Source organism: Polypterus senegalus, chromosome 2 (genome assembly GCF_016835505.1).
Source record: "Polypterus senegalus isolate Bchr_013 chromosome 2, ASM1683550v1, whole genome shotgun sequence".
NCBI lineage: Eukaryota > Metazoa > Chordata > Cladistia > Polypteriformes > Polypteridae > Polypterus > Polypterus senegalus.
Window position 1 is genome coordinate 274,245,129 of NC_053155.1, and position 26,058 is coordinate 274,271,186.

Below are 26,058 nucleotides of genomic sequence, written 5' to 3' on the forward strand. Positions count from 1 at the left end.
AGTTTAATTAGAAAGGAGACCTGTGATGGCAATGCTGTCAAGAGTTTTGTATAATTTTCATTAATTTCACTAATTGCTCAAATTAATACTAAGATATATAATAAAAATATTAAAAATGATGATAATATAGGAGTAATATACATGTATTAAATGTGCAGTTCAAGAAATGCTAAAGTTGTAAAGTGTATGCTGTCAAGTTCAGTTATCCGATAGGACTCCACAGCCTTAGAGTATTTTGAGGATTTATAATGGGCACATAAATCCTAAAACCACTCCTATTGGAGGTTCACTGTGGTTAAAAAAAAAAAAAAACACCCAAATAAATAAATAATAAAATAAAATACAGAACATAGATGTTTCCTCCTTTATGTATCCAAAATTTATATCAAGCCAATGATTAAAGGGTAGATGAGAAGGTAAAGGACACGCATGCTAAAAAGTATACTGTAGTAAAACAAAAATAAAACCACAGACTTGCACCTGGAAAAAATGAAGAATGTTCAGCTAAAGAGTGCCTCTGTGAAGCCTAGTACCATTGCTCCATGGAATCTGGAAGACCACTTGTAAAGGGTGTCCTGGTCAGAACATACAGTCAAGAGAGTGTGGCAGCCTGGACACAGACGAGAATTGATTGCGTCTTGCCTGAAGAAGGTGCCTGAGCTTCCATGAAAGCGTGCATATTGTAATCTTTTTGGTTAGCCGATTTGAAAGGTGTAATTTTGCTTGACTTCTCATTTCACCCATAATAGCTAGTGCGGTATAACGCCTTACTACTACTACAAAAGCAAAGTACACCTGTTTATGTCAGCATTGTTCTATGCATCACAAGCGATGGCACCTGACCTTGTTAGAACACTGATGTACTCCAAATGTGCCAGTGGTGCGGCACACAGACCCCATTCAGAGTTGGTCAGAAACCGTTTTTGATCACATTTAACACGTGAGAATGCAAATGCAATTTCAATCCACATATAGCAATCGGGAGGAAGAAAAGACAAAGGAATTGTTAGGTGGTGGTAGCAGTCAGGTAAGCAGTGGAAGGACCAGCAGCCAGCATTGACCCCTGTGCCATTTTAAAAAGTGAATGCAGCATCCTGTAAGTTCACATTTCCTTCATGAGATGGCCAAATCTTTTGCATCTTGTTAAACGAGTAAAGTTTTTTCATGGCACTGTACCATCACCTTCTTTTCACTTGTTCATGTTGGGTTGTTATGAGCAGTCTTTCATTGTAACTACTGGTTAGTGGTGTGTTGTGCTGTGCATAAAAGCGACAGCCACTTGGAAGTATTTGAAAACCAAATGTAAATGTCAATTGCGGACATAATTTCTACTAAATATGTCTACTAAAGGCATTTTTTAGAGAAAACCAATGGTCATGATGGGCCATTTGTAACATATTTTGAACATTGATGATGCTGGCTGGATTAAAGAGGTCCAGTGGCAGGATCTGGCCCATGGGCCTGGAGTTTGACACCCCTGAATTAATGTAAGTCTATTTATTTGAAACTTGAATTTATTTATTTTTAATGAAAAGGTTTAAGAAATTGTGTGGAAAGTGAGATTTATTGCTTTTCTCTCAGCAAAGACAGTAATGCTGACTTTTAGGATAGGTCCTACTTTACCCTTCCTTAACTTTGTCTTTAGATTGCTTATAGCTGTTAGACATATCAAGGTTGCTGAAGCTCACTGGCTTTAAGAAGCAGATAATGTAGCTCATTGATGTAGCCCCATATCTCATCCAGCACTTTCTATATTATGTTCTGTGTGGTGTAGAAGACACACAAGGCTGTTAGCAGTCTCTATCTGTCTTTTACTCAGAGCTGTGAGTTACAGAGGACCATTTTAACAGTGTACAAGAAATTTTTATGTAAGCAGTTTGAAATCATTAAGCTTAAATTTCCAAACAAAAGTATGGACACCCTAGCCAAATTTACTTATTTTGTTGACATTTGAAGTAAACAATAGAAAATAAATTGTAAATATATAGTAACATTTTCTTAATGAAATTATTTTTAATTTGTTTGTCAAAGTTGTATTTACTTATTTCACTTAAGATGTCAACCAAATAGGTGATTTGGCCATGAGTGTCCCAGCTTTTACATGGAACTCTATAAAAATTTAACTTACTTACTTGAATCCATACGTTAATTCAGGTATACTGTGGATAAACAACGTTAAATGATTTATTATTAGCTGCTGGAAATTCCTCCTATACCTGACATCTTGATGTGATACTGAAGAATGTGGTCATACTAAAAGTTTTTGGTAATGACTTGTGAAATTAAAACAATGTGGCACAATGGTGTAAATTAATGCTTCATTGGTGTGCAGAAGGATACTTGTCAGCTGTATGTCCATGTTGTTGTTTTTTTATGAAATAAGTCCAAATTCTTAGCTAACTGTACAACTTAGCTTACAATACAGAAATATGTGAATTAAGCAGATTAGGCCTGAAGTACAGGTAAAATAACTTTCTGTTCAGCTTGTATATTGCTAGGAAATTAAAATTGAATGATTTTCAGCTGTCTGTCATTTTTGGCTACAAGCCTAAAAATCTTATTTTGGCAGAAATATGTTAACATTCCTATAGTTTTTCCCATTTATGGCTTTGACAAAACAATTTTTAAATTTGTTTTTCTAACTCTTAAGGAAGGGAAAACCACCTCCCAGATTTACTGGTCTAATGCTGATTACTATTGAATGTAGCCTTGATAGATGAAGTAAAGAAAATATATATTTATACTACCTCTGCCCTTGGTTTTTCAAGCAAGAGTACAATAAATCCTCCTTGAGACATGCTTGCATTGATAGCAATAAATATTCAGTAGGTCTATTTTACACCAATGTATGATTATGTAATTTTTTTTTTTTTAATGTTCTCTTATAGTAATTCGATCTTTTGATGTTAACAAACCTGGGTGTGAGGTTGATGACCTTAAAGGGGGTGTAGCAGGAGGCAGTATTTTGAAAGGTGTTCTTAAGGTAAGACTACATTAAAGCTTTCTTTACCCAGTAAAGTAGAAATCTCAAGTTTTAAGTAACTGTTTATTTACTAGAAAAAAAAAAAACTTGGAGTTAGTAGTAATTTTAAAAAAGCTCTTAATTTACTACATACTAAGTAGCAAAAGTCTTGACGTCAGACTTGCAAGTAAGAATCTTGCTGTACATATTACAGTAAACTTAAACTTAAATCTCTAAGAAAGATATTAAAAAACCCTAGCCTGTTTGTGTTGGCAATGGGGTATTTCCATTAAATGTGGAACCTTACACTAATACATTGCAGTTATAAGTACAAAACTTTACAACATCTAAAATATATATATATATATATATATATATATATATATATATATATATATATATATATATATATATATATATATATATATATATATAAATAAAATACACACACACAGAAACAAATTGTAAAAATAGAGGTGAAATTGTTTCGGTAAATTAAGTTCTGAAAAAAGAAAAAATTAGCATTACCAATTGGCAATAGAACATTAAAGCTCCAGTTAAAAGTACAGTATTTCTGGTTATTGATTATGACTGGTCACCGTTTTTGCTGATGCATGCCAACTAGCTGCCTCCCTTAAGGTATTCTCCATTATAGACATGTACGAATCTCTACAACTGTACATACAGGAGATCTGATGTTGCATCAAGATCAATTGAATTCCAAGGTTGTAAAATTGCTGTGAGTGTTCATTCCATTTGCAAGAGCAGTAGCATGACAAAATAGTATTTCCAAGTGGTTCAACAGGTTACTAAGAAGAGAAACTTAATAATAGAAGAGGATCAATTGTGTGTGTGTGTGTGTGTGTTTTTGGGTTTTTTTTAAATTTGCCATATGTTGGTGAAATTGATTGTAAGACTGAAAATTAGCCACTATGCACTGAAGATAGATGTTCAGTGAATTCTCAACCACAAGCATTTTACAATTACTACAGTTGCTTTAAGGAATTGATACTCTGTACTCGATAAGGGGGTTCTTTGTTTCTGCAAATCTCACTTGTAGCTACTCTATTAATTAGAGGCTGGGCTGTTTCTGTGACTAAACCAATGGTTTTAATTAACTTCTCTTTTATTTGTTTGGGTACCACATGAGAACGCAAGGAGAAAGGCTAACTAGATTCCATTTGATATAACAATAATGTTTTCTTATACAAAGTAGTGTTACTCACTCCAGAATCACAAAGCTCATGTACCTGCCCAGAGAGTTATGTGGTGGTGCTTTTATGTAAGAACTTAACAAATAATTAAAAAAAAATACTTTTATTTGGAATAGTAGATACTTGAAGATTTAAGTAATTGTCACACCAAGATATGTAATTTATGTGATATCATTAAAGGAAATATTCCAGGTGCAGACTGAAAGAGTAGCTTTCACAGAAAAATGATGTACTTTTTACAAATTTTACCATCAAAACAGGTGTTGTAGGAATTCATTTCTATAATTGGGAGAAGTTAAGCACTAATTGAGTCTTTCCAGAGGCAGTAAATCAATAAACTAAATGTACCTTTAAAATTTTATGTATGGCCACAAGACTACAGTTTTGTTGAGTAAAAACAACCACGTATTTAGAAATGTTCTTTGCCATTAATTACCTGGCATTTGGAAGTATATTTCTGATTGTATAAATTTTCATATGGCTTTTAATTTACACAAATTTGCATTGGTTTAGAGAAGGTGCTCTAAGGATATGGCCCTTTTTCACATTTTGAAGTTTAACGGCCTGTGGTGGCTCGTGAGCATTTGGTCAGTTTTCCAATTGCTTAAAAGAACATGCAAAGTTAATGTACTTCAGAATACACTAAAAGGAAGATGGCAAAGTACATCTGATTTCTTGGAGTTTGCATCTGCCAAAAATGTTAAAATACAACTGATTGATCATTTTTAATCCATGAAACACACAGCAAAACATGAAGAATCTGTAATAAAGAATAATATATAGATACTTTATTAATGCCAAGGGGAAATTCACATAATCCAGCAGCAGCATACTGATACAAAAAACAATATTAAAGAGTAATACAAATGCAGGTAAAAACGGACAATAACTTTTGAATAATGTTAGCGTTTACCCCGCCGGGTGGAATTGAAGAGTGTGGGGGGAGGAACGATCACTAAAGCTGCTCCTCTGCCTGGAGATGACACTGTTCAGTGGATGCAGTGGATTCTCCATGATTGACAGGAGCTTACTCGGCGCCCGTCGCTCTGCCACAGATGTTAAACTGTCCAGCTTCATTCCTACAGTAGAGCCTGCCTTCCTCACAAGTTTGTCCAGGTGTGAGGTGTCCTCCTTCTTTATGTTGCCTCCCCAGCACACCACCGTGTAGAAGAGGGCACTCGCCACAACTGTCTGTTAGAACATCTGCAGCATCTTATTGCAGATGTTGAAGGACACCAACCTTCTTAGGAAGTATAGTCGGCTCTGACCTTTCTTACACAGGGCATCAGTATTGGCAGTCCAGTCCAATTTATCATCCAACTGCACTCCCAGGTATTTATAGGTCTGTAACCTCTGCACATTGTCACCTCTGATGATCACGGGGTCCATGAGGGGCTGTACTTTGTACACTCGCTGTTTGAGTTATTGGAGCGAGTACTATGGGCACACTAAGAAAATTTTCAAATCTTTTCGATGCAGACAATGAGTGATTTACTTGTGTGCACACACAACTGGATTAAGGTGAATAACCCAGTTACTGCAGAAGCCTTTTTTAAAAATCCATCTTTACATGAACAAGTAGTCTTCTTGAGTTGTCCTTTGTCAACAATGCACCAACATCATTAAACTGCATCCAAAAAAAAAAAACCAAAAGGTAAATGTTGTAATTGGCCACCATGAATCTCGAAATAAGCATGAGACCTCAGATTTCTTGTGTTTTTATAAATGTGTTTAAACAAAATGTCAATTTGACAATAGCTTTCTGTTTGCAGAATGCGCACAGCACTCTTTTCTGCTTGGCTGCTTGAGCGAGCCTTTCAAACAACCTAGTATGTGCTTTTTGCCTTGCACCTAGTGCTGTTTGGATGTTAGTAATGCAGGGATTTTTACTTCAGTAAGATAAGTAATTACTTACAGTTACTTTAAAAAGTAATCAGACCGTATAATGCATCGTTCTTTTAATATTTTACCCTACTGCTCTCAAGATTGTTTTGCTGAGTTTAGCATTGTATAGTATTTCAGTAAAGATTAAGGGTTTTTTTTTTTTTTTAAAAGAAAATACATGTGCACGCTGACCGAGTGCAACGGACATGCATGTACTACAGAATTCTTAACAATAACCCAATTAAGTGTTTACTTGACAATATAATTGGGATATTACTAGAGAAATCTACAGTACTTCTTTTACACTGGTTTCTGATTTCTCTAACCAGAATAAGAGTTTACATGGAATTTTATAAATCTGGTTTCTATGAATAAGTAATTTATTGAAGCGCATGCTAACATGTTGAAAGTTTATCATTACTTTATTATCCTGTAGCAGTTGTTGATGTCCATGAGTTGTTCCAGTTTTAACCACTGATAGCTTGGCTTGCAGCCAGGCTGCATTTTCTGTTTAAGATTAGGTTGATGGTGCACAGAGTAGTGTATATATTTATTTATTTTTGAGCATTGCATCTAAATCTGAAGCGTTTGTACTCCTTCAGTTTTCGTTCACATATTGTTACTAGCAGAGTTGCACTTCTCTGCCTGTGAGTGTTTTTCGTGTTTACGCTATTAAAGGAAATTAAACTGCTTATTGTAATTCTACACTTACTTTGACTGCTTTCAAAACCCTACATTCTTTTTACTTTATATATTAAAAAAAAGCATTAATGTTGTGTTACAGATAGTAAATTAGCAAAAGCATATTAAATGACGCGTTTAGTTTTACAGGTTTGTTTATTTCTTGCATTTTGGCGAATTGCTCTCCTTTAGATTTCCTAATGTGTTTTTATGATGATTAGTTTTTGTTCCCTTGTTCGATAAGCAAATTTCCCTGTGCAATAGCTTTAGAATAATATATTTGTAAGTGTAGCCCTTGCTTACATAGGTCACTTATTACTTCAAGTTTGCTGTAATGCAAGGTGTGTGAACTAAAAGCTGGTGTATTCTGTGTTGTGTAAATATGTCTTCTTTAGTTTTAATAAGGTATATCTCAAACCACCATTCAAATTCCTTTTTACTTTGTTACCTTTTTAACAAGCTGAAATGATTTTTAAGGGCATAAAAAATAACCGACAATCTACAGGTGACTCACAAGCCTCCACTTAAGTGTTTGCCGTGTTGGTGACTTCCGGTATGGAGCAACTGAGAGAGAGAGAGAGAACAAGCAAAAAAGAGAGAGGGATTGTTGGTTAAGAAAAGTATAGTAATAGCAAACAGAAGAACACATGCTGCACATTTGAAAGCACACCTCCCAACATTTAAGCATCAGCCAGCTAAATAAGCATAAAACATGAAGTACCTGGAATGGTCTTCCAGCAAACACCATAATATACACAAACATACTAAAAAAAAAATCTGCAAATATTGAGCAGCTGTAATTTGACATTAAGCTCAGAATTCTGTTTATATTGTTACACAATATTGGTTCTTTAGGCCAGGCATTTAGTACATATCTTGGATTTTAACATCCCTAATTTCCAGGTACCCTACCAAGTGTATATGACAAAATATTAGCCTCCCATTTAAATTGGAGATGGTTGAGTGTAACTTGTAGACCTATTTTAATGCTTTAATTTTATCATTTGTTTAGTAATTTTTACTTTGGTTAAAAAAAAAAAACGCAGTGCATGGCTGAGATGCGCCTTTTGGTTTCAGGACAATTTGTCATACAGCTAATAAAATTGTAGTCCCCCTTACCCGTTCAAAGTTCATTCTGTTTGAACAGCTCTGCACTCAACCTGACTTGACAACACTATGAACAACTATTCAATATAGGTGATCAGTGTAGGAACTTTTTTTCCACATTGTGCTGTATGGGTGTTTGTGTTTTTTATTTATGAAAAAAACACTTTTCCACGTCAACATTATAGTCATGGCTGCTGATATTAGTGGAATAAGGGCTCGGATGTCTGTCCCTATCTTGTTGGTAACAGTTGTGGAAGACCCAAGTATCTATAGGTTTAAGTTACTCATGAATGTGTCTGTCCAAAGTTTTTTATTTTTGATCTTCAGATAAGAAATGGCTAATTTTAGTTTCTTGCTTTTCTGCGAAATAACCTGTTTCTACTGAGCAGAGGCTTGGTGTGTGTGGGTTTATTTGCAAGTTTTAAAGGAGTGCAGAAATATGAATGAGTGAATGGTTTAAAGAAGGAACAGTAGGTTGGCAGAAAGGTCAGGCTCCAAACAAGTTGCAGGGATACTGCAGAATTTTGTTTTGGTGGAGTGTCCTATGTTTGTGACAACAGGAGTGGGAGTAATGCAGGCAATGGGTAAAGTTTAGTAAAACCTCAATTTGTGGCAAGTTAACACTAGAATTACCAGAGCCTACGAAAAAACTCGTAATTCCGTCCCACCTTAAACTGCTTCTTAAATCCCTTCACACCTCTCCGCCAGCGTCCTTTGTTCTCTAAATGTGCTGATAAAGAGAAGCTAGAAGCAGCCGGCTATTCCATCCCCCCACCAATTTAGAACGTGCACGAACTTCTCTCAGCTCATGCCTTGATTGAGTATCTGGGAGTGAAGTGGAGTTTTAGAGTGGAAATAATAGATCGTTGTTTGGAACACACGCATTTCATGTCTGTTCCGTTTCTACAGTAATCTGTGTCAACACATTGTTAAAACAGAAACGTTTTTTATATTCTAGTAGTAGATGACAAAATGTAGGCATAAACTATATAATGTATGAAGCCTGAAGTCCAAATAGCAAAGAAACATTTTCACAAGAATAACACAATTGCACTTTTATTCAAACATATAACTACAGAAAGAAAAAGCCGCCTTAACATGCGACATTGACACCAGTTTACTATAACTGACTCTGTGGTTCAATAGATCAGCCCCGCTTGGGAATCAAGGGTCACGGGTTCGATCCTGCGCCTCCCTTTTGAGAAGTAAACTGTTCTTAGTCTTACTGTTTTAGAATGAAAACATACATTTGATTTCAGTCTGTAACAGCCGGTGCAATTTATGATCTTTGTAAAGGTTAGCTTTTTTTTTTATTCACTTTTCACTCTCTCAGTCGCGTTCAGAATCAATCCATACAACCCCATCTGACACGGCTGTTTTCACTAAAGACGCGCTATAGCTCTGCAGTGTACCACGATGCATACTAACGCCTAACCCCCCGGTTCTGACACACAAACGCTGGCGAAGCTGCCTTCTTCGTATCTCACCGTCACTTGCTTTTCTTTTTATTCAGTTTTATTGAGTGTTCCTGCCAGTCCCCGATGTTGCTGTATGCTTTTTCTTTTGCACCCAGGACATGCAGAAGAAAGAATGGTAAAGACCAGTAACTTCGGCGCTATATGCAATCATCAGACACTCCCCATCTGCCCGTGTCGTTCAAACACAGGAACATATATTGGTGTAAAAGTATAACAAAAGTGCACTTTTATTCAAGTGCACTTTTTCCATCGCCTTTTCCTGTAAGAAGCAGTGTACACACTTCTCTCTATGCTGTGGTTTCTATTACACACCTGAAAGAAAGAGACAATATATGTGAAAATATAATCGCACTAATGCAATATTATTTGAAAACGAACAGCGCCAGATCGGTGTGAATTTATGCAGGAACTGGAAATTCTCTGATCGGGACCTTCCCCAGGGAAGAAAGTACAGTGTCAGGTGCTCATTCAGTGTAATAGAAACCATAGCACAGAGAGGTGTGTACACGGCAACAAGTACACGTGTCGTAAATGTAGGAAGGACGGTCCTTGGGTGTGTGGGAACTGTTAATATTTGAATGTGATGATTTTATATAGCACGGAATGAAAATCTTCACTTCTTAGCATTGCACCATGCAAGATGTCGATCAATCGCCTACTGTATCTTGCTTTCTTTTTTCTTCGGTTATACAGGTAGTCTTGAATAAAAGTGCACTTGTTTTGTTTGCGAAATGAAGTGTCTGCGTGCACTTTTCGTGGCATTACACGTGTATTTTTGAGCATGCCCGCTTGAGCAGTATAAAAGTATTGAAAAGTATAACAAAACAACGGGCAGATGGGAGTGTCTGATGATTGCATATAGCGCCGAACTTACTGCTCTTTACTATTCTCTCCTCTGCGTGCCCTGGAGTACAAAAGAAACAGAATACAGCAGCGCTATAGCTCTGTGCTGTACCACGATGCATACTAACGCCCCCACCGGTTCTGACACACAGACGCTGGCGAAGCTGTCTTCTTCGTATCTCACCGTCACTTGATTTTCTTTTTATTCAGTTTTATTGAGTGTTCCTGCCAGTCCCGCATGTTGCTGTATGCTGGATATGTTCATATGTATTGTCTCTTTCTTTCAGGTGTGTAATAGAAACCACAGCATAGAGAGAAGTGTGTACACTGCTTCTTACAGGAAAAGGCGATGGAAAAAGTGCACTTGAATAAAAGTGCACTTTTGTTATACTTTTACACCAATATATGTTCCTGTGTTTGAACGACACGGGCAGATGGGGAGTGTCTGATGATTGCATATAGCGCCGAAGTTGGTCTTTACCATTCTTTCTTCTGCATGTCCTGGGTGCAAAAGAAAAGCATACAGCAACATGCGGGACTGGCAGGAACACTCAATAAAACTGAATAAAAAGAAAAGCAAGTGACGGTGAGATACGAAGAAGGCAGCTTGTGTGCAGAACCGGGGGGGGGGCGTTAGTATGCATCGTGGTACACTGCAGAGCTATAGCGCGTCTTTAGTGAAAACAGCCGTGTCAGATGGGGTTGTATGGATTGATTCTGAACGCGACTGAGAGAGTGAAAAGTGAATAAAAAAAAGCTAACCTTTACAAAGATCATAAATTGCACCGGCTGTTACAGACTGAAATCAAATGTATGTTTTTATTCTAAAACAGTAAGACTAAGAACAGTTTACTTCTCAAAAGGGAGGGGCGCAGGATCGAACCCGTGACTCCTTGATTCCCAAGCGGGGCTGTATCTATTGAACCACAGAGTCAGTATATAAACTGGTGTCAATGTCGCATGTTAAGGCGGCTTTTTCTTTCTGCAGTTATATGTTTGAATAAAAGTGCAATTGTGTTATTCTTGTGAAAATGTTTCTTTGCTATTTGGACTTCAGGCTTCATACATTATATAGTTTATGCCTACATTTTGTCATCTACTACTAGAATATAAAAAAAGTTTCTGTTTTAACAATGTGTTGACACAGATTACTGTAGAAACGGAACAGACATGAAATGCGTGTGTTCCAAACAACGATCTATTATTTCCACTCTAAAACTCCACTTCACTCCCAGATACTCAATCAAGGCATGAGCTGAGAGAAGTTCGTGCACGTTCTAAATTGGTGGGGGGATGGAATAGCCGGCTTCTCCTAGCTTCTCTTTATCAGTACATTTAGAGAACAAAGGACGCTGGCGGAGAGGTGTGAAGGGATTTAAGAAGCAGTTTAAGGTGGGACGGAATTACGAGTTTTTTTCGTAGGCTCTGGTAATTCTAGTGTTAACTTATGAAAATGTAACTTTATGCTAGGTGGTGCAGAATACAAAAATTAAAATTGAAGGAAAAGAATGCAAAAATAATGCAGCACACAGGTGCATTATTTTGTTTTGCTTTTGTTATATCATGCAAGAGGAACCTCTTAGTTGTGTCGATCTGTTTCAGTCACTGCTGCATAACTTTCTCAATGTGCAAAATATAACATATGGTGCCAGGCAGAAGGAAACGCCCACTGGGTACTCTCAGATCCCACCATCAATGCAAAAAAGTATTCCAAATACTCCCACTGTGATTTATGCATTGTGACATACTGTATGTTGGCACGAGAGAGAGTAAAATATGCTGCCAAAGCCAATTTAGCTCTCTGTCATTCTCTGTTGTACACGAGGGTGTGAGGTAAAGCGAAATCTGCTCTTACTACGGACAAGACCAAGTAAGTGTACAGTAAGACAAAAAGGAGAAATGTGTGATCCTTGTGTGCCCTTGTGCTCTCCCTCATTCTGGTGTACAAACAAGCAAGTTGTCTGCCTGTTGTATCCCTATCTTTCACACCGCTGAATAAATTGCAGTTGGAATGAGACCCGAACCTCTCATGTTCCCAACCATTTAACATAATGTGGCACATGTAGTTCCTCAGTCTTGCTCACTGTGTATCTTTTCATGTCTAGATGTCAACAGACTGTCATTTTTGTTAAACGGTGCTCTACTTACTGTATATTGAACTGAAGCAAGATGGTGTGCCTGGCTCAGCTCTGGCTCCCTGCATGTAGCCCAAGTCACAATAAAATGTTACAGTACACAGGGCATTGTATTTTTAACTACTGATGCATATTCATAAATGAAGTGACTAGTGTATTTATATAAGATACTTATTGATGGGTAGAAATTAAACAGTGTTTAAAAAGGGTCAGTGTAAGGAGTTGTCTAAGGATATTCCAATCTGTGCGAAATTCCAAGATGTGAGTCAACTGTAAATGACACTAGGGCTTACATGGGAAAAATCCTATATGCAGCTTTTTTATTTTTTCGTGGTATTATACTTCCCATTATCAATACTGGTGCCAGCTCTACTTGCAGCAGATATTTGACTGAAACCTAGAGGCACAAGTATGTTGTTTTCTGTAGAAAAAAATAGTCTGTGATATAAGTCTGTAAATGGGTGGTTGAAATAAGCTAGGAGTTGCATCACTGGTTCCAATCAAGTGTTAATTATGAGTTTGTCCACAAAAAAATTACAGCCTTAGTGATCGTCCAGGGTTGAATTTACCCAACTATATTCAGCAACTTAACCATAATACTACCACTATTTCTGCACCTTCTAAAATTGTCCCTATCAAGTAGGAGCAGTGTGCATACTTCGGTGCTATTGTTGATGCAGCTTTAAAGTACAGTGTTTTGCTTTGATAGAACACATTTAAAAATACTTTTGAAATTTAATATTTTAGAATGTTAAGCACTTTAGATTTTATTAATAGTGCTTATTACTTATTTATATCAGTTTTAATTAGTGAGCTGTGTTAATAGACCTTTGCTTAACTATTATTTACAGTTTAGTAGATCTGTAAAAAGTTGTAATTATCTACATTTATTTTCACTATTATGTTCATTATGTTATTATCTGTATATACTGTACCTTTTGTATCGAGTATGATTTTAAAATGTTATGCAGACCATATTAATTAAATTCTTCTAATTTTAAGGTTGGACAAGAAATCGAAGTTAGGCCTGGTATTGTCTCAAAGGACCATGAAGGCAAGCTTATGTGTAAACCAATATTCTCCAAGATTGTGTCATTGTTTGCAGAACACAATGATCTTTTGTATGGTGCACCTGGTGGCCTTATTGGTAAGAGGCAATATACTTCAGCTGTGCTATTTTTTGTTTTGCATGAAATTTTGTTTTTATTTCTTGTCATAAAACAAACACTATTGTGTGAAGTTTTATTTTTTTGGCATAACTGTTTTTTAGTGTCAGAGAGTAGGGTCATTGCACAGGCACTGTAAAAATGTAGTGTTGCTATCATTTACTTCAGCTGTTGTACACAGTCCCTGGAGCAATTTTCAGGTTAAGGACCTTGTTAATTATAAACTAATGTTGGCTCCTTCATTATCAAATCACTCAAATCTCTACCAGGAGAAAAAAAAAAACAACACAATGTTGACTCCTTGCAGCTCAACAGTGCATTTGCAGTAAAATATGTTACTAAATAAATAAAATTGATTACTTGAAATACAACTGAAAATTAAGAATACATTTTCATTAAATACTTAAATAAGTCAGTTCAGGGCAGGGAGCTAAACTCCCATTGTGACCTAGTGTTAATCATGTTAATCATTGTCCCACATTAAAAAGCTGTTTGTGTTATGGTTATAATACATTCCAATATGCAAAAAATGGAATGCTGTAACCATTTACTGTAAGATTATCTATCATCTGTTGCCTTCTGTCTTGTACTAATGTAAGAAGTCAGTTCTATGATGTGATATGTCAATTTTTTGTCTTATCAGATACCATTTACAGTTAAAGTAAGAAAAATGATAACCCGTTTGAATTCCTTAAAATATCTTGGATGCTTAGTGAGATTTGAGTTGTTGCTTCTCTTTGTTAGGATTTTATTTTCCCTCAACATCTGTATTTAAAAAAAAAAAAAATGTGCCTTACAGTGCCTTCCCTAATTTTTGGGACAAATACACATTTTTCCTTGATTTACCACTCTGCTCCACAATTTAAAATTACTAGTCAAACAATGCAGATGTTCTTAGAGGGCACATTGTAGACTTTAATGTATTTGCAATTATTTCTGTTTCACCATGTACAAATTACAACACTTTTTATACATGGTCTTTAATAATGTTTGAGATAGCAATTGTAGGTGTATTAAAGAAGTTACATTTATGCCTGCAGTGACTGCTTGAAGTCTGCAATACTCAGCCCTCACTGGGTGCTGAGTATATTCCCTGGTGGTGCTCTGCCATGCGCTTTTTATTACAAATATGTTAAGAGTGCAAATTGTTACAAAGGTTGGAACATAATTATGGTTTTAATCACTTAATGTTTTTCATATTTGATGCTTTTTTTTTTTTTGTGGGTGATTTAATCATCTGATAAAAGTAAATGTCACATTTTGTGTCTAGGTGTCGGGACAAAGATTGATCCTACTCTCTGCCGTGCAGATCGTATGGTGGGGCAGGTTTTAGGGGCAGTTGGAGCATTGCCAGAGATTTTTACAGAGTTAGAAATTTCCTACTTTCTTCTCAGACGACTTCTTGGTGTTCGTACAGAAGGTGACAAGAAGGCAGCAAAGGTTTGTGATTAAAACTGAATCTCTTTGTCTCTGAATGATTCAAATGTGAGAAGTTGATTTAATTTGCTAATTCAAACTTTATATATCACAGTACTGAAATTTTATAATAAACGTGATTTGATATGGAGTGATTTAGTTGGTTCATTTTATTAAAGAATAGGCAGGAAAATCAAATACATTTATCATCTTTTGCTAATTTTTTCTATTATTGGAAAGGTAAGAGTTCAGTTTAAGTGAAGTATGGAATTTGTGAAAATTATTGTCTGATGCTAAACAGTGAATGTGTATAGACCACAAAAGAGCTTAAAATTATTTTATTCTTAACGGCAACCCACTTTTAATGACGAGTTATTGGTGCCTGTATTCAAAATACTAATCAAAAAGAGACACTGAAAATATTTATCCATAACCAATTGTTTTTTCTTGTCAAATGTTGAACTGTTTCCTTAAGTTCTAAAGTTAGCAACATTATAGATGCCGCTTCGATTTCTTAACTACTTTCTTTTGTTTCGAAATATTGTAAACTTGACCCCTCTAATGAAATATTTCTCCAATTTATTCTATAGGTACAAAAGCTGTCAAAGAATGAAGTACTGATGGTAAATATAGGCTCATTATCAACTGGTGGTAGAGTAAGTGCAGTCAAAGCCGATTTGGGAAAGATTGTCCTCACAAACCCAGTCTGCACTGAAGTAGGAGAAAAGATTGCCCTCAGCAGAAGAGTGGAAAAACATTGGCGGTAATATTTTTTTTTTTTTTTTTGTTTTGTTTTGGTTTTTCTCCCCTCCCTCACTTTTTTTGGTCGAAATAGAGAATACTATAGCACTGTTGTACTAGAACTGGCTGCTATTTAAATAAATAAATTAAATTTTAACAGTTGTACCCACGCTAATGTTTTTAATTGTGATCCAAATCAGAAGATATTTTAATAATGGGGGCAAATAAGTGGTAAACAGTGTTTGGTTTATCTTTTAATCTGTGGAGAGACCCTCATAGCGTAAAGGACAATTGTTGAGATGTTTTTTCAAAGATCGTTAAGTGGCTTGCTCTGGGTTACCTATTAAATAATAACAGTTAATAATTGGAAATAATTGATCACAGCAAATCTGATATTCAAATTCCAACAACTTAGTTGAAACCACATACTGCATTCTTGCTGAGTCATAAATATTCCCTACTCCCCACAGATAGATATAATCCTGCTTCTTTTTCTTTAGCAAAGTTCTGTCAGAGCCAGTGAAACAGTTTTAAACCCAGCATAGCTGGAACTGTTTTTATATTTATTTATTTATATATTATAATATATTATATAATATAGTATATATAAACAAGTGCAAAAACTAAGCATTTGGGCATTCTTCTAGCCCGGTGGATAAGTTGAGAACAAGAGACCGAATAATGCATCCCAATCATTGCATAGAAAAGCACAACTTTAGCAATATCCTCATCTAAACAACACATCTACATATTACAGTGTCTGAGGGTGGAGTGAAAGTTCAACAGTCACCTGTATCAAGAGCTTCTGAGTACAGCTGCTTAAACAGCAGCAGGGTGACAAGTGAGGAAAACATACTTTGAATTATTCATATTTTAGTGTGCCATTTTATAACTTTAGCACCTGATTGGTACTAAAGTTATAAAATTGGAAAAGTATTTTTTTACTATACCATTTTAATTTGACTGTGCATATATACAATGCATCCGGAAAGTATTCACAGCGTATCACTTTTTCCACATTTTGTTATGTTACAGCCTTATTCCAAAATGGATTAAATTCATTTTTTTTCCTCACAGTTCTACACAACTCCCCATAATGACAACTTGAAAAAAGTTTTTGCAAATTTATTAAAAATAAAAATATTGAGAGCTCATGTACATAAGTATTCACAGCCTTTGCCATGAAGCTCAAAATTGAGCTCAGGTGCATCCTGTTTCCCCAGATCATCCTTGAAATGTTTCTGCAGCTTAATTGGAGTCCATCTGAGGTAAATTCAGTTGATTGGACATGATTTGGAAAGGCACACACCTGTCTATATAAGGTCCCACAGTTGACAGTTCATGTCAGAGCACAAACCAAGCATGACGTCAAAGGAATTGTCTGTAGACCTCCGAGACAGGATTGTCTCGAGGCACAAATCTGGGGAAGGTTACAGAAAAATTTCTGCTGCTTTGAAGGTCCCAACGAGCACAGTGGCCTCCATCATCTGGAAGAAGTTCAAAACCACCAGGACTCTTCCTAGAGCTGGCCGGCCATCTAAACTGAGTGATTGGGGGAGAAGGGCCTTAGTCAGGTCCTCTGTGGAGAGAGGAGAACCTTCCAGAAGGACAACCATCTCTGCAGCAATCCACCAATCGGGCCTGTATGGTAAAGTGGCCAGACGGAAGCCACTCCTTAGTAAAAGGCACATGGCAGCCCGTCTGGAGTTTGCCAAAAGGCACCTGAAGGACTCTCAGACCATGAGGAACAAAATTCTCTAGTCTGATGAGACAAAGATTGAACTCTGGTGTGAATGCCAGGCGTCACATTTGGAGGAAACCAGGCACCGCTCATCACCAGGCCAATACCATCCCTACAATGAAGCATGGTGGTGGCAGCATCATGCTGTATGGGTGTTTTTCAGTGGCAGAAACTGGGAGACTAGTTAGGATAAAGGGAAAGATGACTGCAGCAATGTACAGAGACATCCTGGATGAAAACCTGCTCCAGAGTGCTCTTGACCTCAGACTGGGGTGACGGTTCATCTTTCGGCAGGACAACGACCCTAAGCACACAGCCAAGATATCAAAGGAGTGGCTTCAGGACAACTCTGTGAATGTCCTTGAGTGGCCCAGACAGAGCTCAGACTTGAATCCGATTTGAACATCTCTGGAGAGATCTTAAAATGGCAGTGCACCGATGCTTCCCATCCAACCTGATGGAGCTTGAGAGGTGCTGCAAAGAGGAATGGGCGAAACTGGCCAAGGATAGGTGTGCCAAGCTTGTGGCATCATATTCAAAAAGACTTGAGGCTGTAATTGCTGCCAAAGGTGCATCGACAAAGTATTGAGCAAAGGCTGTGAATAATTATATACATGTGATTTCTCAGTTTTTTATTTTTAGTAAATTTGCAAAAACCTTAAACTTTTTTCATGTCATTATGGGGTGTTATGTGTAGAATTCTGAGGAAAAAAATGAATTTAATCCATTTTGGAAAAAGGCTGTAACATAACAAAATGTGGAAAAAGTGATGTGCTGTGAATACTTTCCGGGTACACTGTAGATGTTGTTTTATAAGGCTGCATTGGACTTCTAATTATGAGTAACTAATACCATTAGTGACCAAGGATATACAAGTTAAAAAAAATAAATAAAAACTTTAGCAATTGTAAATTCCTTTAAATTGCATTAGTAGGTATTGAGCCAATCTCCATTCTCGGTTAACCCTTAAACCGCCGGAACCAGCTATACTCGGTTCCCAATGCAGTTTGCCAGCACGCTGGAGTCGAGTATATTCGGCAAAGTATATTCGTTGAACGCCGCACCCAGTTGAAGTCGGTTTCCAGTGCAGTTTGGAAGCACACCAGAGCCGAGTATATTTGGCGACAAACATTCAGCGATGTACAGTCATTTAACTCTGCAATTGGCTAAACTTGTTTCCCAGAGCAATTTGTCTGCATGCTGGAGCCAAGTATATTCGGCGACATATATTCATTGAATGCTGCAACCAGCTATAGTCTCTTCAAAGAGCAATTTGCCAGCACATCGGAGCTGATCAGTCAGAGCCATATATTCATTGAGCAGCCAGCTCATGACCACTGCCAGCCCTGCAGCATCACTGTCCCTTGGATTTAGCAGCTGCACTAGACTAGACTGCAAGCATCAGTGTTTACCTCTGTGTGCTTGTGTTGCAGCCAGTTCAAGTGCAGATGGCTCGGTGATTTACTGAATTTCATCAATGGCATCAGTTGCACCTTGTACATATAATAATTGGTTGTTGCAGTGGGTTTTTTTACCGTTCATTGACAGTGTGTAAAATGATCAGTGTTACAGTAATTGTGATGCTCCTTGCATGAAAGAAAATGTGTTCCATTAAAATTTTACATTTTCTTTGTGAATTGTGACCTTTACTTAAACAGTGCAGCAAAAAAGTATTTGGCGTCCAGGGGTGCATTAACCCCCAAGTTTGTGGCGGTTTAAGGGTTAATACAACTTTATGAAAACTGAACCATGAGCTGTAGTATAGAAAGAACAAGGATGGACATGTTGCAGACAAGTATTTTCTACACTTGAATGGTATTTAGTCAGTTTGCAAATGTGTATAAAGCATGTTAACATCTCCTTATTACCTTTAGGCTTTTGGAAGCATTCCATATATTACAGATAAGAAAATTCCTGTTCAGTTCAAGCTGTACTCCTGTTAACAGTTATGTCTACCCTGGCCATTGGACCTTACTTTTATTCTATGTTAATTAATGTTGACTTATTTTATTTTCTTACTGTGTCTTTTATTTTTCTATTCATCATTATGTAAAGCACTTTGAGCTACTTTTTGTATGAAAATGTGCTATATAAATAAATGTTGTTGTATCATATGAATGTTAGTCAAAGAGAAATGTTAACCAGTTCCAAGGAAATTAAAGTAGTGTATGCTAGAAATGAAAGTTGCATTTTCACTTCTACAGCCTCTACCTTAGAACAGCCATAGTGCCCTCTTGTACCCTCTTCAGGTCATCTTTCAACCTCCACCTTGAGACCATGGATCCATCTCCTTTAGGCATTTAGAGCACTCCTTGTGGTTTCAGTACTTTCTTTACCAATACTGTTTCTACTTAACAATTCTTCAAACACTCATGCATCAGTATTTAACACAGGGGTGTCGAACTGCAGCCCTGGAGGGCCGCAGTGGCAACAGGTTTTCATTCTAACCCTTTTCGTAATAAATAACCAGTTTTCACTGCTAATTAACTTCTTTTCTTTAGCCCTGTTTTTAAGGCTTCAGTCCCCTGGATTGATTTTTCTTTATTAAATGACAGCCAAACAGGTGTGAGACATAAAACGAGCCAACAGATGAACAATTAAACTGGGGATTCAAACTCCAACCAATTTCACTCCAACCAGTTTCTTAATGAGATGCTGATTCTTGTTAATTAAACTTGTCATTTTATTCCATAGCTTGTTGCTGCTTTCATTCTGCCACAGCAGACATTTCCAAAACTGTTGATTTTCTGTTTTACGGAGACTTTCACCTTTCTTTATTTTCAGCTATTGTGTGATGGGCACAGGTTAGCTGGCCATGTAGTGGCTTGTTTTGTGTCTCATTGTTTGGCTGCTACTTAAGGGAAAAGAAACAACTAAGGGGTCTGAGTCATGTCAGTTAAACCAAAGACAAAAATAGTATGGAAAAACCCATTTCAAGCTAGGTTTTTTTTTTTGTAGACAACATTTCAATAATCATGTTAAATCAGGGGTGTCGGACTCCGGTCCTGGAGGGCCGCAGTGGGTGCAGGTTTTCATTCTAATCATCTCCATAGTTAGTGATCAGTTTTTGCTGCTAATTACAGTATAGAGAAAAATATTCATCAATTTTAAATGTTTCCAAGTTTGTGTGTATTACTACTGCTGATTTGGGAAATGTGTGTGCAAAGTGAAACAAGAATTTTAAATCTAGTTTAGTAGTATTAAGATTTTTGGCCATGTTGATGTAATAGAACATGTAGCATGCTGAAGGGTCATATCAAGTCAAATGGCAAACTGATTCCACCGCTCATTCAAAGCCAGTTTTATAATCGGTAGAAATCCATATGAATTTGTTTACGTTGGCAAATTAGCAGTATATAATTGAAATGCATTTAGTGTTTCTCTTGAAACTCTGATACAGCCTCCATAGACTGACAGGATATAATGTGATCAGTTGTGGACCTACCCAACATCAAGAACTACATTCACTCCGAAGTGTCTCTAAACCAGTGGGGGATGATATCGGTAAACACAAAATGTGTGTGTATGTTAACAAACGATTTTAAATTGTTTCTTTGGTTCTTATCTTGTGCCTGATGTTGGTGAAATAGGCCTAGGCTTTCCACTTCCCTGAATTAAATGTGTTTGAGAATATTTTATAACTAAACTCTTCCACTTTCAAAATGGTTACAATTCAAAAGTAATGTTGCAAAACTGGAACTATTTATGTTAACAGTGTAACAGTCTAAGCCCTTCTAGAGATGTAAAACTTGGCAGTGTATGGCACATTTTAGTTTACAGCTTTTTTTGGCCATCTCGTTTAGCTGAGACAAATATCGCTTTTTAACTTGTATTAATTCCTATACCTCTCTCTGTGGGAGGTAAACTTAGTATTAACAATGCATACTTGTGTGTGTATGTTTTAATTTAGATTTTTATAAGCAAAATTACATTTCTCCATGGTTGATTCTGAGTTGTATAAAATTGTTTTAAACATTTAATCTTGATGTCTTTAGGTGAGTCTTATTTTTGTTTATGTATATTTTTGTCTTTTATTTAGACTGATTGGTTGGGGTCAAATAAGAAGAGGTGTGACAATTAAGCCAACTGTGGATGACGATTAATCCCCCATAAAGAAAAAACAATGGAGAGTCCTACGTTGCCTGCATTTGGTTTTGTGTATGGTTTTGCTGCCATATCAGTCCTATTAGTGCAACAAAGATTTATACAATTGCAATTTGACCTGGAACCAAATTTTTTTCATTTTAAAGAAGTTACCATATCTTCAATTTACCAGTTGGTCTAATTTATATTCAAAATACTTTTGACATCACCGTGGACATTTGATAGACCTGTCACACTTGTCAAGGAATACCTATTAAAATGTTTTCAACAAATTTGTAGGCTTTGTCTTCATTTTTGGTGTATTTGTTTTAAATAAAAAAAAAAAAACACTTTGGGTATTCACTCTTGAAGTAGCCACCCTGTGGAATATTTAAGAATGCAGTAGAAATTAATTTCAATGGAAATACATACATGTTCAGGTGAGTTGTCTTTCTAATACTGTATATGTCAAATATTAAACAGTAAAAATATGGCTTTTAATGTTTAAAAAAAAAAAAAAATCTCCACAAGCAGTAAATAGACCTTAATAATATTTGTAGGGCAAAAAGGTTAGATCATTGACATTTTGCTGCAGAAATGGATGTGGTGATCACCTTTCTGAACTCAAGACCACCTCATGCTGCAATTCCTTTCCTTCTAAATTTGAATCCGGCAAAATTAATTTTGCTTTCTCGTTAATAGAAAAGCATGTAGTAATAAAAAAGAGGTCTACGCCAGCAGTATTATAGTTAACGTAGAAGACATTTTTAAAAAAAAAATTAATTTTTTGTTCAATATTTGGGGTTACTTTTATGGTGAGCCCCTTCCCCCCATGTACTTCCCTTGTTTGAGTTAACTTTGAATTTTTTTTTTTTTTAAGTATTAATTTAAGATTTACCAGTTCATTATCCTTCAAGTTAATCCTTCACTGACCTTTGTGTGTGTCAGTTTCTCTTTTTCAGTCTAAACTCTACTCTGGTTATGTACTTCACTGCCCAGCTATGTGCTATTTCATGGGTAATCAACAGAAGATCTCCCTTGTCTATTTGTTTATTTACAGTTAATAATGAACTGATGGGTGTTTTAGATAAGTGAAAAATGTAATTGTTAACATCATTGAATTGAACCTTTAAGGAAGTTGTGTACCTTTTCTGTTAAGAGACAGTAACATGGGATATTTAAGTGAGGTATGTAAATGATTTGTTTGCAGAGACTATACCTGTCCTTTCCAAATAGCAAGACCTTGAATGAATCCAAGCATAAGTTGGCACTGTTACATTTTTTTTTTTTCTTGATCTGACGATTTTCTGGGATGGGACCTGAGGGGTGGGGGCCAGTGCCTTTTAATAGTGTCTTCTGTGAATGACCTTTACTGGGTGTGTGTTTTTGTGTTAAATTGCTTTTTACAGGACTTTACGTAGTCTGTCTTTGAAATTAAAACTTTTTTGCACAGTGGCATTAATATTGCTCACGGTAAATGACACTGTGCAAGAAGTTGTGCATTCTATAAAAGACAGTTTTTTCCTTTTCTTTAAAAATCTTGTGAGGAAAAATGTCTAAGGCATTATATTAATCATTGTTTGTCCTGTCCATTTTGATACTGCTTACTGTAACAAACCTGGCAACAAATTATTTTCTGTATTTAACCACTTGTAAGTCACTATATTTACAAATCTTTACAGTCACAAGAACTTTGGTAATTAGAGATTAAATGTTACATAAAAAATGCATTCAAAGTGTGATTCATTGCTTTAATGAACAGTATATGTAAAATAAAGATCTGCTGCATTGTTCTATAGTTTGTTTACTTTTTAAATGAGAAACCATTTTATTTGTATATCTGTTATAAAAATTCCTGCATGTTAAACTTGAATACACTTTTTTTTTTTTATCTTAAATTGCATTCACTCAGACTTATTACCAAACTTCCAAATTTGTCATCAGAACAAACCTGTGAAAACTGGGGGAATACAACAGGTAGAGGTTATTTTACATGCTAAAGAAATGGAAGGACTGGAAAGTTGAGTGGTCTGCCATGAAGGCTCTATGGCTGAATGGTTGTGCTTCTTTCCTTTACACAACATGTGAATGAGATTTTCTACCAGCACTGTTGAGGACAGGGGGATGTCTTAAAAAGTTTTTTTTTTTTATATACTGGGTGAAAGATGTGAAACTGTGCCATTGAGTAAATATGAAAATTTGTCATACTTTTCCCTTGCATGTTGCATCTATAGCATCCAAATATATTCTGTGGTCTTTTCTGTATTCTGCTTTGATCCTAGAGAAGCATGTGATGTGTCCCCGGTTTGGAGGTTACAAGGCACTTCTCGAATGGGATGCTGAACATGTCAGGCCAATTCAGTGTTTGCATGCTGACCATCAGTATGGCTTTGGATTGTAGAAACAAACCCAGGAGGAAAATTCAATCTACACCCGGTAAGGGCCAGAGCACAAATTATGTGCTGCTTGGAGGTGAACGTAAGCAGTGAATGTAACAGAGATTGAAATTTAGAGGAGAGAGATTATCTGTATCTCTTGAGTGGAAAGAGTCTATAGTCCAATACTAAAACAATAACTTGTTAGTTAGGTGATGGATGTATTTTGGTACAGTGAGATGTTTTCATTTTTTCGCCATGAGATTTTCCTGTCTTACTGATATAGGGTCTGGCTCCTTGCAAAGTTTAATTGGATTAAATAGGTTTGGAAATCTGTCTTAACTCATAATTCTAATTGTTAGCAGGTGGCCTCGCTTTTGTTTTCTCTTTGTTTCTATTTGCTTCACAACAGCAGTAGAACGTTTGTATTGTACCTGTTGAGTTTGGTTTACTTGCATTCAATAGCATTTTACTGAAATTTTATTGTTTTAGTGTTTCTGTACAAAACATTCTCTATACACACATTTAATTCAAAATATTCATACATCAATTGCAAGTCTTTATGTAGATATAGCTTTCTTGCAGTGAGAATGTTAGAAAATGGATAAAGTCAGATTACTTCCATTGCATACTCTTCCCAAATATATTTGAATGTGCAGTTACTAACCACAAATGCAACAGCACTTGTGAAAATGAGGTAAAGTAATGTGTTAGCTGGATGTTGCTAACATACTGTAAAAGACAATCTGAGTAAACTCAATAGTGTTTTTAAATTGTTTTGTGAAGGAAAAAGTTCATCTGAATCTTGGTTTTTATCCAGGTCATTTAGAAGCCCAGACCCTCGGACTCCTCGTTCAGTCTCTCAATCGCCCTGATCAGAGCCTCCATTGACTTTAAATGATCACAGCATCGTTAGCAAAGTCAAGATCTGTGAATCTCTCTTCAACAGATGCCACACAGCCGCTGCACACCATGACTCTGCCCAACACCCAGCCCATGCAAACATTAAACAGTGTATGAGGAAGAACACACCCCTGACGAACCCCAGAATTAAGTGGGGAAAACCAGAGGTTCTGCACAGTACCATTTGTAGAGGTCAGACATGATATGCAACAACTTCAGGGGAATCCTGCAAAGACTCGGGATATCCCCCCACATATTTGAGTCAAATGCTTTATGAAAATCACCAAAGGCTGTAAGGAAACCACCAATATTTTACAATGATAATCCCCTCAGTACCAGGATGCAGTCAGTGGTAGACTTCTTAGGAGTAAATCCAGACTGCTCCAGTCGCTGGTAGATAAGCAAGTGATCACAGCTCCTATTGAGGACCACCCTAGTAAGGACCTTGCCCGATACCAAGAGCAGTGTTACCCTGTGTAGTTGCCACAATCTAGGCAATATCCCTTCCCTTTCCAGATGGGGATGACCAGTCCCATTTTCCAGTCTGATGTGTTGATGCCCAAATCAAAGCAGATTGCTTTTAATGTCCAGTGAACATCCTTTCCACCAGCCTGGAGAAGTTTGCCCCTGGATACCACAGATCCCTGCAGTCTTCCCTACCCTAAACTGGTTGTCCACCTGTGCAGTTTCAGCAAGACTGCACAGTTCACAGCTAATTGGAGCTTCAGCGTCATGAACCCACAGATGTCCAACATCCTTGCTGGAGGATCAGCTTGAAATAGCTGCTCAAAGAAGCCAGCCCAGTGGGTCACAACTGCAGTGTCATCCATAAGCGCCATTCCATCACTCACCCTATTTGCGACCCTCCAAGTAACAGATTTGGATGTACCTCAATCCAAAGAAATTCCATAAAACCTGAGAGAGAAAGTTACTGAAATATACCAGTCAGGAAAAGGTTACAAAAACTTCTAAAACCTAGGCATTCCAGCAAACCACCATGATAGTCCTCGTCTACAACTGGAGAAAACTTGGGATAGTGGTAAATCTGCACAGAAATGGCTGGCCTAGCAAAAAGAGTGCATAGAAGAGTCATCCTGGAAGTCACAGAAGAACGGAGACAAACATTTAAAGAACTGCAAGCCTCTCTCGGCTTACTTAATTTCAGCGTCGTGAACCCACCATTAGAAAGAGACTGGACAAAAATGGTATCTCTGGGAGAGTTGCAAGGCATAAACCACTGCTAAAGAAAAGTAACATAAAGACATGTCTAACATTTGCCAAGAAACTCGTTGATTACCTCTAAAATAGTCTGTGGACTGATGAGTCAAA

At 36.7% G+C, this 26,058-nt stretch overlaps 1 protein-coding gene across 1 annotated transcript in view; it reads left to right on the top strand.

Annotated features, from left to right (window-relative positions):
• eif2s3 (eukaryotic translation initiation factor 2, subunit 3 gamma) overlaps positions 1–21,744 on the top strand; it is a 53,913-nt gene extending 32,169 nt beyond the window's left edge. The window contains exons 8-12 of the mRNA XM_039745595.1: positions 2,889–2,983; positions 13,307–13,451; positions 14,741–14,910; positions 15,477–15,649; positions 21,408–21,744. Coding sequence (XP_039601529.1) covers positions 2,889–2,983; positions 13,307–13,451; positions 14,741–14,910; positions 15,477–15,649; positions 21,408–21,471 — 647 coding nt within the window. The 3' untranslated portion in view covers positions 21,472–21,744. The remainder of the gene's footprint in view (positions 1–2,888; positions 2,984–13,306; positions 13,452–14,740; positions 14,911–15,476; positions 15,650–21,407) is intronic.
• Positions 21,745–26,058: the final 4,314 nt, after the last annotated feature.